The sequence below is a fragment of the Erpetoichthys calabaricus genome (genome assembly GCF_900747795.2).
Source record: "Erpetoichthys calabaricus chromosome 1 unlocalized genomic scaffold, fErpCal1.3 SUPER_1_unloc_23, whole genome shotgun sequence".
Taxonomy (NCBI): domain Eukaryota; kingdom Metazoa; phylum Chordata; class Cladistia; order Polypteriformes; family Polypteridae; genus Erpetoichthys; species Erpetoichthys calabaricus.
In genome coordinates, this window is record NW_026261589.1 from 488,353 (window position 1) to 501,408 (window position 13,056).

Below are 13,056 nucleotides of genomic sequence, written 5' to 3' on the forward strand. Positions count from 1 at the left end.
GGAGAAAATCACCCAAATAAGAACTGAAAGACTCTTAGCGGGCCACAAAAAGTGTTTACAGGCTGTGATTCGTGCCAAACGGGGTGTTACTAAGTAAGGACCATACAGGTGCCCACACTTTTCCTTCAGGCCCTTTTATCATTATTTTCAAAAGTTGAATGATGGAAATAAAAAAGTAATCCTGCTTAAAATATTAAAGAAATTTGTCATCTTCAACTTTATAACTTTTGGAGATCAGGTCATCTTTTACTTACTTACTTGGTCAGAGTAACAGAAATTTTGCCCAGGGTGCATGAACTTTTGTATGCCACTGTGCAAGCTTTGCTGTTAGGAAATTCAATCTCTACAAGTTGTGTGAATGGATCAAGACGAGCAAGAGGGCCATTCATGGATTGTTCTTTGTCTGCCACCTCCTCTTAGACTCACCCAGTCATGAGCACAAATCTCCACACAACATCACTGGGAGGACCACTGAGGCAGACCAGTCATGCCAACCTGAGGAGTGGTAAAACTGCACAGGCAACAAAGTGCTTATCTCACTGCTCCACTGCTTGTTAAGTAAATTAACAAAGGCAAAAGGATTAAATTAAAATTATATACAGCAACTTCAGAAAGAAAAAATGTCATATACAACAAAACTGCTTTATTTTCTCATAATTTTCAAAGAGAAACTAACAATTACACAAACATTTCTAAATAAATATATAACAATACAATGTGTGGCACCCATGCCTGGGTGTAATGTCCAATGAACAAAGGCAACAAGACACACAAAATAAGATGGATGTAAGGCCTAGCATATCCAGTGAACAGAGAGTCCTAAATACACAATGTGATCAAAACACAGAGTTAACATTTCACCATCGTGCACAATTTACTAAATGAACACTTCACTGTGCTAGTATTTTGAAATAACAGACTAGAAGTGTTAAGAGACTGAAACTAATTTATTTGCATATTTTTTTTTTTCTACAAAACTATGAAAAATGCTGTCTTGCTCATCACAAATAAGCACAATTTAAATAACAATCAAAATACTGGTCACCAATGTCACAGTTACACTTTATAGTTCTGGTCAGCAGCACAAATCTCCAGACATCACACATGGGTCACTGAGACACACAGACCACCTGCCACACCAGGCCTAGGAGGGGGAGCTGCACAAGCCACACATCAAGTGTTTATGTCACAACACCAGATACTCCATACTGTGCAGGTCAAAGTGGGCCTCGCCATTTTAATAGGATTTTTAGTGACACTCAAGACCTGTTAAGACAGAAGATTTAATAAGGATGCAGAAAGTCAGCTGCACCCCCTCACCCTGTAATCCTGAATGAATGGCTGAAGCGCAGCTCATACCAGTTATCAGCCCAGTACTTCATCTAAACACAAAGGTGTAAATCAGAGTTAAGACTGCAGCTTTTCAGAGTGTTCATCAAACAAATCAACACCTAAATTGACTTTCATCTTAGGCTTCTAACCGAGAACTGAACCTGCCTGTTTGTGATGGAAAAAATAACGAGCCTATAAGCAGGCCCTGGATCTGCAACTAGAAGGGGCTTTAATTCAATCACCAGGGGCTACACCCTCCTTTAAATGTAGCTGAATTCACCTCTTCTGTCTCCTTTGGTGGATGAAGACTAAGGATATGATCTCTCTGGGGAGCCAAGAAGCAGACAATGCTTTCTCTTTGTGGGCTGAAAGCTGACCATTTGCTCCCTTTTGGTGTGAGAAGCCGTCCACTCTGTGCAGAGCAAACAGTTCACAAACTTTCTTTGATCGGGAAGCTCCTCTCCATAGTGCCTTGGACATGGACGTCCTGAACTGACTCTAAGAGCCACTCTTCCCAACCTCTGTTCTAGTTCCTGAGAAGTCTGCCAAGACTTAAAAAGAGCCATTATTACAAGACGGGAGTTTCAGTACAAACCCTCTTGTGCCAGAGAGGTGCAGAGGGAATAGTAAAGTGCCTAACAGTGAGTTGAGAAAGACAGAATCACAGCACACCATGAACAAAGGAACAGAGAGCAAAGACGACGAGTGAACTCTGAAGAGAGAAAAGGACCATTTGAACCTGGAACAACAAAAACTCCATATAACATCAGAAATCATCTTTAAGGCCCTGGTATGATAAAACTGTTTATATGAGCCAAGATAAATTCAAACTCTAAACAGCAAGTAAAGAAGCAATCTCTTCTGTGATATGCTTGTAAGACTCCTCTGTCTGCGTCCTTTCTTCACTGTCAACAAATAATCAGTTATCAAATTTAAATAATCCTTGTGTTTCTCAACACATTGTATTATTCGGTTTCTTAAATTAAGAGTACATGAGTTGCCTTGATGTACTGTGAGTCTAATGGCCAGAGACCCCCTTCTCATACAGAGTAGTAAGGTAAACAAAGAGAGAGCCTTGCAAAGTTACTTTCCTTTGTGTAAACAGAAATTGGAAATTTTACAAACAACTTTTTGAGAACGGCAAGTCATCCCGATCTGCTAATCTGATCCACCTAGTTTAATACAACATCAACTCGAGTTTTGAAGGTCCCTAAAGTCCTTCTCTCCACACTATCTGGTAATTTATTCCACGTGTCTGTGTTTCTCTGTGTGAAGGAAAACTCTCTGATGTTTATGTGAAATTTTCCCTTAACTTTCCAACTGTGTCCTCCTGTTCTTGTTGAACTCTTTTTAAATTATCAGCCAAGTAGAGCTCGACTGCTTTAATTACCTTCATGATTATAAATACTTCAGTCATGCCTCCTCTTAATCTCCATTTGCTTAAACTGTAAAGTTTGATCTCTTTTAAACTTTTCTGATAACTGTGGTATAGCAGGTCCACAGCTCACGTCAAAAAGGCCACTTTTTAAAATAAATAATCACTGCACTAGCGGCTTAGAGAGAGGGGGCGTGGTATGTGTGGCCGGAGCAGTTCCCGCGTGATTTGTGATGCAGACGGTCCTCACTTAAGTGCACAGGTGAAGAGTCGTCTGCATCCGTAATTGATGCCGGGAGCTGCCAATTGCCACATCTGATCCACGTCCCCATGATAAATAGAAGCGTAAGGTGACTAGAAAGGGAAGAAAAAAAAATAAAACGGACGGAATTTGAGAAAGAGAGAAGGCAGGAAGTAGGAGGAGAAAGCCGGTGCATGAATGAGAGAAGGTGCTCGTAGTAGAGAACACCTGCAGCTGAGCAGTGAGCCTGGGTGTTTGGCCGGCACCCCAGAAGCAGGCAGTAGTGGTCACTCCCACTGTCCATTATTGTGGAGCTGGAGTGACCGGAAGTAGGATGGCTCGCCACTTAAGGCCGAGAAGGCAGTGGGAGTTGGGACTTGAGATGTGAAAGCCCCAGCATGAGCACCCTGGTCACTGGAGAGCCCAAGTCACGGTCAGGTGAAGCCCACCGTAGCCAGGGATGGGCGAGGGGAACAGACCAGCAGGAGAAGGCAGAAAGAAGGTCAGCTGCAAGTAGGGTGGCTCCCCTGGTGCATAGCCTGGACAGGAGAAGGGCACCAGTAGAAAGGCATTGTTTTAACCTCGTTTTTTAAGGATTTATTTATTGTTTTTAACCTCCACAAATCACAACGTTTTATTGAATTATTTATTTGAAGATTTTTGAGAGACGCTGCACTTATTTATTTGAACACTGTTTTGATTTTGATTGTTGTTTTAATAAAGCACTTTGCACTTTTTGCACCATCCCCGTGTTACATTGTTGTGCCTCACTGTCCAGCTCATCGGTGACATTACTGACGGTGTCAGGTTCAAGAGCTCACAAAAGGCAGATGGGAGCATGGAGCAGAACCCACATCGTCACAATAACTCATACCTCGACATCCCTAGAATTAGCCTAGTCACTCTTCACTGGACTTGTCTACCTCTGCTAGGTCTGTTTTGTAGCCTGGAGACTAAAACTGCACACAGTACTCCAGATGAGGCCTGCGGTGTTTTATAAAGCCTCTGCATAACCTCCTGTGACTTGTACTCCACACATCAGGGCGCTTTATAACCTGACATTCTCTTAGCCTTCTTAATGACTTCTGAACACTGTCTAGTAGTCGGTGGTGATGACTTCACTACAACTCAGAAATCCTTCTCATAAGACCTTCCATTGTGTATACAAACCATACATTTTTACATCCTACATGTAATACTTTGAATTTACTTAAATTAAATTTCATCTTCAACAAATCTGCCCAAGCCTGTGTACTGTCCAAATCCCTCTATTGTGATGATTCAACAGATTCTCAATTATCTGCCAAATCTACCTACCTTGGCATCATCTGAAAACTTAACCACCTTGTTATTTTTATTCCTATCCAAATCATTTATATCATTATGCTACTCGATACCCAGAGGCTGTTCCCTTGCTCTCAGCCACGTCTTAAGCTATCACACGGGAAAATGTAGGGGTCATGCGCATGATGGCATCCCTAAAGAAGTCGTTACAGACCAAGAGATGCCTTTCACATCGGAAAAAATTTAGGGAAATGGCCAAGTTACTTAAAATAAAGCATTTAAAGTCTGAGGTGTATCATCCGCAAACCGATGGTCTAGTAGAGAGATTTAATCAGACTCTCAAACAAATGCTCCGCAAGGTGGTCAGCAGGGACAGGGTTCTCTCCTTTTGAATTGTTTTAAGGATGACAACCTCGGGGAATATTAGATATTTTAAAAGAAGGATGGGAAGAAGAGGCTCTTCCATCTACCAATATGTTAGAATATATCACGCAGTTACGCAATAGATTTGGGAAAATTCAACCGATATTAAAAAGCCACTGTCACAAAGATGTGTCACGGACATCATAAAGGTTTGGGACAGCCACCCGTATATTGTTTCCCGGCTGCAAAATTGAAGAAAATTGAAAAGAGATGTTCACAGGTTTGAGTCCAAAATAGTTTGGATATTATGGAGGTAAGATGGCAGCTTTAAAGGCCGGTAAGGGAAATGAAGTCATCAGACCCGGAACCAGAAATGACATTATTGGGACTGGAAGTGATGTCATCATTGGTGCCAGAACCCTGCAGGATTTTCCATGCAGAGAGATTGAGAGAGACAGTCAGTGCTCCCTGCCGCCCGCTGGTCTGGCGTGGTATTTCTATCATTTAGGCCATTTAGCTGCCTCCCAATCACACGTGTGTGACAATATATTTATATAGCAGTGGCCCTAACACTGGCCCTTGTAGGACACAACTCTTACAACCACCCAGTTCTGATAGAGTTCCTCGCACCATAACCCTCTGCTTCCTGTGTTTAACCAATTCTGCACCCATCTACACACCACACCCTGAACTTTCACTTCTTTTAGTTTAGTGGCACCTTATCAAATACTTTCTGAAAGTCTAGATACATAATATCATCTGTTCCACTTTGATCATATCCTTTGGTTGGTTCCTCATAGATTCCCAGCATATTAGTAAAACTCAACCTCCCTCATCTGAATCCATGCTGACTGTTTAGTAAAATTCCTGTTCTTGCCATGTGTCACTCAATCTTTTCCTTAATAATTCCTTTAATTAATTTTCCTGTGATGCAAGTTAAGCTTACTGACCTGTTGGTACTTCAATTTTCCCAATCACCCTTTCTATATAATGGGATTACATTTTCCAGTTCATAAAAATTGTCCCAGTGTGCAGTGACTACTAAAAAATATCCATCAAAGGATTACATATATATTCACTAAACTCCGTAAGCATTTGAGGATAAATAGCATCTGGTCTTGGAGATTTGTTTGATTTCAACCATTTCAATCTCAGCAGCACGTCTCTCTCTACAATTTCCAAATCCCTCAGTACCTCCTTAGTAGTCCCTGTTACAACTGAGAGGTTATCCACTTTTTCAGACATGAAATCATCAGAAAATGTAAAGTTCAAAGTATTTTATATTTCACTATCTGTGTATTGTAATTCCCCTTTATTGTTCATGCGGCACTTCACTTCCTCCTTGACTGTTATTTTACTCCTAAAATACTGAAAGAATGTCTTTGGCTACAATATTTCTCTTTAACTGTCTTTTAGAGACCTCATATCTTTCCTAATGGTTGCTCTCAAATGCACTACTGTTAGCATTGGGGTTATTCATCTTAAATGACTTATTCAGATGTTCTGTTTTCCTTTGCAGCTTCTTTTCTACCTCCTTACTTACCCACTCCAGAGATTTTATTAATTACTTTGAATCCATCCCACATCATATGTAAAATGTTTAACTTCTTTCTGCTAACAAATCACAGTTACTCTTGCCTATTTATTGCTATCACACTGACTTGCTGGATACTACAAAAGCTTTCTCCACCCTCTGCCCCACAAACCCAAAGGTTGGAGTAAGACTGGAGTAACACCTGCTGTTGTGTGAATCACAAAACAAAACAAAAAAACACCCTTGTAAACAGAAAAAAAACGTTAAAAACTAATAAACTGCTTCACTGCTCCTTAATAGTCTACCAAAAAAAACAAAGTGTTTAGGAGCAAAAGTCATATTTAATGCACACTCACATAGAAGGAGCACAGACTAGCACAGAACACACAGCCTTTGTCACTTTATGATATAAGAATGATGTCAGCATGTCAGTCTAAGTTGTTTCTCCAATCCACCGCTTCAATGTGTAATTCAAAGGTTTGACGTTTCATCCAAATACTTCTTTAAGGATGTCATAAGAACCTTAGAAGAACTGAAGAGATGTGTAAAGCTGGCAAATGTGATAAAAGAATTTTGGAAGTCCTGGGTGTCCGTCAATGCATAGAAAGCCATACTGTCTACAAAAATGGAGGAAACTCAATACTGGAATGGGCAGCCCACAAAGATCACAGCATGAAAGCAGAGGTGAATAGGAACCCAGACAGGCAGAGCAAAGGGCCTGCAGAAGTCTCCGGGACTTGAGAAAGTCTCTGTCCATGTGTTCTTATGGAGAAAAGCGTAAGAATGTAGTTTACAGAAGGACAACACCAAGGAGATCAATGCAATCTAGCAAAACCATCACTGCACATCTGAAAACTTGTAAAAGATCATCATGATGTTCCAGAACAGACAATGTTCTATGAATGAATGAGACAAAAGTTGAAGTCTTTGGTCAAAACCTGCAACGCAATGTTTGGAGGTAATACAAAAGCGCACATCAATACTAAATCATCAAGGTGAAGGGAGCATCATGGTTTGGCCTGCATGTTTCTTCATTGCCTGGAACACTTGACATGATCAACGGTCACTGAATTGAAAATATTATCAAGAAATCTGACAGAAAAATATCAGGATAGTAGAAGCTAAACAAAAGATAAATGATGTTACAGGACAATGAGCCCAAACACAGGAAGAAATCAAAAACAGAAAGGATTAAACATACGGTAACTGGTGTTCTGGAATGGCCAATAAGAGACACGAGATGCTGTGGCCTGACCTAAAGAGAACTGATCAGAAAAGGGCTCTCAGGGATGAAGGAACTGAAAAGGTTTGGAATGAAGGAATGGGTTAAAATTCATTGCTGATCAGTAGCTACAAAAAGTTTTGTTTAGGTCATTACTGTTAAAGAAGGGTCAACCAGTCTGTAAAGACAGGAGGGTCATGGAGTGGACTGTGAATGTTTAAATGATGTGTTCAGGACTGACAAGAAGCCGGCCAATTGTTTGTGTTATTACAGTAGTTTAGGACAACTGAGGCCGTCTGTAATCAGATCTTAGTTGAAGATCGGACCACATTGTTAAGAGGAATTAATATGGATACCCAGGAAATTCCAGAGGGATCAATACCTTTGTCTTGCTCTTGGACATTTGTATAGCACTCTTTATCGAGGATAGGCTGACGACTTTTGCATAAAGTCACTATAATGGAAGAATAGCAAATTGCTAAACCTTACATAAATCACAAACTACATTTAAACACACAATAAAATAAAGTATTTTCACTCCATTTCTAAGCTTCTCATAAAAATCACAAGACCCAACCTTTCAAGCTCATAAACCCCAACCCTAAATCTTACACATTTTGATTTTACACTTACTTTTTCCAGACTTCTTTGAAGGTGGTCGCTTATTTTTCTGAGCTCTAACAGATGTAGTTTCATCAGCCCTCTTTGGTTCAGACTCTAATGATTCAGACTTCACATTGATAGAAGGCTCTGGAGATGAACAGTGTCTGCTATGAGAAGAGTCTAACCTGGTCACCACTCCATCTTGACACCCATCATTAAGGTTGTCTTCTTTTACAATGTCCAGATTTGTACGGTTATGTGTCTCAATACTGACAGACTTCTCTTCAGGTTCGTCTTTAATGCCCACTGACTGCGGTTCACTCTCCTCCTCCTTGATGCTCAGACTATCCTGTTTAAGGTAGATGGACTCCCACTGACAGTCCTCCTCCTTAATATTTACAGTTTTCTCCATGATATTTGCGTCCACATCACAGGTCTCCTGTTTCACATCCATTGAGATGTTCCAGTAAACAGCAGCTTTTTCTTTGTCTCTGTGAAAAGAACAGGAATTAACTTCATTAAAACTTCATCACTTATGTCTAAAGACACTTGAATATCATTTTAGAACAGGCTCTATGTTATGGTTTATGTAAAGTTAGACAGTTCATAGCATTCTGACAGTAACTAATTGCTCTTCGTTTCAGATTATCAGATGTAAAACAATCTTGGGGGGTGGAGTGAAGGTCCAACAGACTCTGAATCAAGCAGACCATCTTACACAGTTGGGGGTCAGCAGTATTCACTACTTGAATTAAACGTACAGTGCTGCTGGGGTCCTAGAATTGTCTTATCAGTTTATTTCGATGAAAGTTTGTACAAGTAGGAGCACAGGATTGTGTTAAGAAAAGTCAGGAGGGAGGAGATGAAAGAGGAATTTAACTTTGCTGAAATGCGCAGCTACAACAGGAGAAGACAAACAAGTGAAATAAGGGGTTTGTTAGCTTAGGCTGACAGGTGTAACTGATGGTGCGTAATATTTTTGTCAGTAGGTTTGACAAACCGTTTCAGTTCATTAAAGGCCACCAGTCCCCTCCTTACCCACTGAATCAATCATAAATTTTGATTGTGCTGTCAGGTTTAATTAAACCACCTTGTTGTCGCTACAAGTTATAAAGTGTATTGTTCAGTTTAACTGTGACCATCCCTTCTCCATTATTAATAGCTGATTGACCTGACTTAAGCTACTTAACTGCACCGCCATAACAGGGATGGATATGTGTCATGTTAAAAGGAAAAAGTGTTTTAACTCTATAAGAAAGGGCAGAGCAGGCTCTTTTCAATTAGGAGGTCGCGTTCCATCAATGTGGAAGTGACATAATTCACATCTTCTATCACTTTCTGATGACCAGTGTGATTTTCTACATTGCGGTGTGCTGAACTGTGTACATCACGTCAAGAGAGTCCGACTGAATGAACAGGCTAATTAAAAGGGCAAGATCAGTCATGGGATGCACCCTGGACCCTCTAGAGTTCGTAGCTGAGGAGAGGATTAAAACAAAACTGAGTGCCATTATGAACAATGCTGCACAATAAAATGGAGTTCTTTCAAATCATTCCTCATAAGTGTGTCAAGAAACACTATGGGGCTCCTTTATACCAACAGTAATAAGTCTGCTAATGTCTCACGCTGACTGTGACAGCCAATTCAAAACTTTTTTTCTTTTAATTTTTCTTGCTTCATAGTCATTCTGGTGTGTGTTCAGACCAAAGTGTGTGTGTATGTTTATTTACTTATTTATCTACCTTTTTAATTTTTTAAAGAATTTCTGTAACTTCTACCTTGTGACAAATAAAGTTCCAATAAGTCAATTCTAACTATTGCTGATCACTGGATCTGCTTAATCTGTTTGTTTATATTGATACACATGTTTTTAATTTTTTGGGTACAACTTCAGAAGAGTGACTTTGATACAACACATATGTCACTTGAGCCAGTTAGTGAGGGAGGTCATGGTGGTCAGCTTAATAATTAGGGAGTTTGGTCACAGGTGGACACACAGGTGACATCGCCGAGTGGAGGTGAGACTTGTACTGGTATTTCTTAAGAGGGCAGCATTTAGTGTGTGAGGTGATTACTGTGCTGTGAGAAAGACACCCACCGTGTGGACTGACTGAGGGGGCAGGAGAAGTAAACATTTGAGATGGTGGTGGTTTTTAAATTGATTTTATGATCTTGGGTTTACTTTGTTTTTGGATGTAAATCTTGCTGATTGAGATCTAAAGCTGGTGCTGTGATTGTCTCAGTAAACACTGAAGAGGTAAATCATAGCCCTACTTAATAATTATTTCAGAAGGCGATTATTGAATGGGGCAGCACGGTGGCGCAGTGGGTAGCGTTGCTGCCTCGCATTTAGGAGACCCGGGTTCACTTCCTGGGTCCTCACTGCGTGGAGTTTGCATGTTCTCCACGTGTCTGCATGGGTTTCCTCCCACAGTCCAAAGACATGCAGGTTAGGTGCATTGGTGATCCTAAACTGTCCCTAGTGTGTGCTTGGTGTGTGGGTGTGTGTGTGCGTGAGTGTGTGCCCGCCCTGCATGGGCTGGTGACCTTCTCGGGGTTTGTTTCCTGCCTTGCACCCTGTGTTGGCTGGGATTGGCTCCAGCAGACCCCTGTAGTTAGGATAAAGAGGCTTTTATAATGGATGGATTATCAAATAGCGCTATGCATTTTTATGTTATGTTTAACAGTGGCGGTTGTTGGCCTCTGTTTCCTCAAATTGTGATTATTTCTTGAATTAATGTATTTACCAGCTTTCTGCTGGTCAGTTGAAGGTGGCATTTGGAGTTGTAAATCAATCTGCACCACTTTCTCCTTAATCTTTGTCAAATGAGCTTGGAATGCAGGAATACACGGTAAGTAATCAAAATGTAGAGAAGGAGGTGGCGACGGTGTGACTGGATGATGTGAAGTAGAAAATGGACTTGAAAACACTAAGTGAACAGGAGACACACACACTGATAACTGAATAGAAAAGACATGCGGACGGCCACAGGGGGATTGACTCGAGTAAAGTTTGGCGCTGGGCTGGAAGTCACGCTGCTCGTCTCTCACTTAAATCGTGTGCAGCAACTCTGAGTTGAGCGAATGAGAACTTACACATCCGTAAAACGTTATCTCCAAACCCAGAGCACTTATCTTTGTTTGTCTCTCCGTGTTCAAATTCTTAATGTGAAGACATTTCAGCGAAACATCGCACTCTCAAATAACCTTACAGTTTTTATATAACTTAATATGAATCTATGAATCAATTTACACTTATCGCCATACTTTAATAGTTGTTGTAATGTTAATTTACCCATCCCTAGAGATTTAAAATGTTGAACTTGATGTAATTTACATGCCACGCACCCTAATAATACACGGTCTACAGTCTCGAGCTGATTACGTGATCTACACACTCCAGACTGGTGCTGCCTTGGCTTGAATTGTGTATAATTTAACCTAATATGCCCAAAACCGAAACGTGTTAATATCATTTCTTCTCTTCTTGTTCTGCCCCCTTATCCTACGAATCTCACTCTGCTTTCTACTCTGTACATTTGCCTTCCCTTACTGTCAGTGTCCCATATGATTTGCGACATCTCTTCGATTTTCAGTCGTGTCAGACTGTTAACTTCGGATTTACTGAATGTTAATTCTAATTCAATAATATAAGATGTTTAGTTGCTTTTATTGCCAAATTATCAACAATTTTGTTTCCTTTGACTCCTTTATGTGCTGGGACCCATAAAAACTAGCATATCAACATAAATGATCTAACTGATATAATATTTGAAGTACTGTGGCAGATCAGTTTGAATTCACTCTGCTACACCACAAATTTCAAAGATGTCAACCCGGAGCACATGAGAGAGGCTGAGAGACACAGCGCAGATCAGTCACCGGCACACACACATAGGACACTCCAAGGTGAGCGCTGTTAGTATTCATTGATCCAAACTCTGTTGTTGAAATACTGTACTGTGTATGTAAAGTGTAATGTGACTAAAAGAACGTCCTGCACAACTAAATACATCTGTCATTCAACACGAAACAGCACCTGGACATCACTTTACATGCCTTGTGGTGAAAAGAAAACCCAGTGAGTTTTACGGAGGTTGACATTAAAGGTCCACTTGAGTGCTAAAGAGCAGTGCAGATTAACACATCTGGACCTGCTTTAAAAGCCTCAGCCTTTACCAGTAACATCACTCCCTCGTGAACACATCTTCGAGGTCCAAATAGGCGATCATTTAAAGTCATCTTAGTCACAGCACAGTATAATAACAAAACATTTCCTTAAATAAAAATGATGTTCTTCTGTCTCTACCATTCCTAACCAATCTTCCTGTTACAGGAGCACAATCCCAGTCACCAACACAATTACCATGTACCCCCCCCCCCCCCCATTAATCAGTGAAAGAACAAATTCAAAGTGATTACTTTAATATTTAATCATTTAAACCCATCAACCTGCAATCATTTGCCATAGCAACAACTGAAATTGTCAGTCAAATGTTTTCATTTGTTACTCATGTGAAACGAGGCGTTTACTTTTGATAAATCTTTACAAATCAATGAAAAGAGGTAAAGGGGTGGGGGGGGTATTTATGAGAAGAGAGCATTAAAGTGAGGGAGGAGTCGTGACCCGTAATTCTAAACCTCTTCCTTGCAGTATTAAGCATTCTACCAGTCATCGTTTATAAGAGGTATAATTTAGAGTTGTGTTTTTTGACCCTAAGTATTATTCAGGCACAATCATTTAAAATGTATTGATGACCTACAAACATTCATTTCGCCTGACATTTCCATCATGCACAGTTCAAATGAAGCTCGATGGATAAGGGCTTGAAACATAAAGCGGACAAGCACGGTGGAAATTAGCACCTCGTGGTTTGAAGCACTGAGCAGACATGTGCAGTTCAAAGGACTCTTTATGAAGCCGCGACCCATTCAAAGCCATATAGTGCCATACAGCACTTTGTTACAAGTCTACCAAACATTTAATATTTAACCTTCTAGTGATATTTCCTAACTTGTATTGATATTACACACTTCAGTTAATGTAGTTCAGTGACAGACTGAAATGACAATTCAGGTAGTTGCTGGCAATTAATATTTG

The 13,056-nt window shown here is 40.4% G+C and overlaps 1 protein-coding gene across 2 annotated transcripts in view; it reads right to left on the reverse strand.

Annotated features, from left to right (window-relative positions):
• Nucleotides 1-8,558, reverse strand: part of LOC114642862 (gastrula zinc finger protein XlCGF57.1-like) — a 477,081-nt gene extending 468,523 nt beyond the window's left edge. Inside the window, exon 1 of one of the 2 annotated variants that reach the window (XM_051921756.1) lies at nt 8,068-8,558. In XM_051921756.1, coding sequence (XP_051777716.1) covers nt 8,068-8,408 — 341 coding nt within the window. In that variant the 5' untranslated portion in view covers nt 8,409-8,558. Of the gene's footprint in view, nt 1-7,984 lie in introns of both variants that reach the window. The other variant, XM_051921755.1, reaches the window with a different exon arrangement.
• Between the last annotated feature and the right edge of the window lie 4,498 nt (nt 8,559-13,056).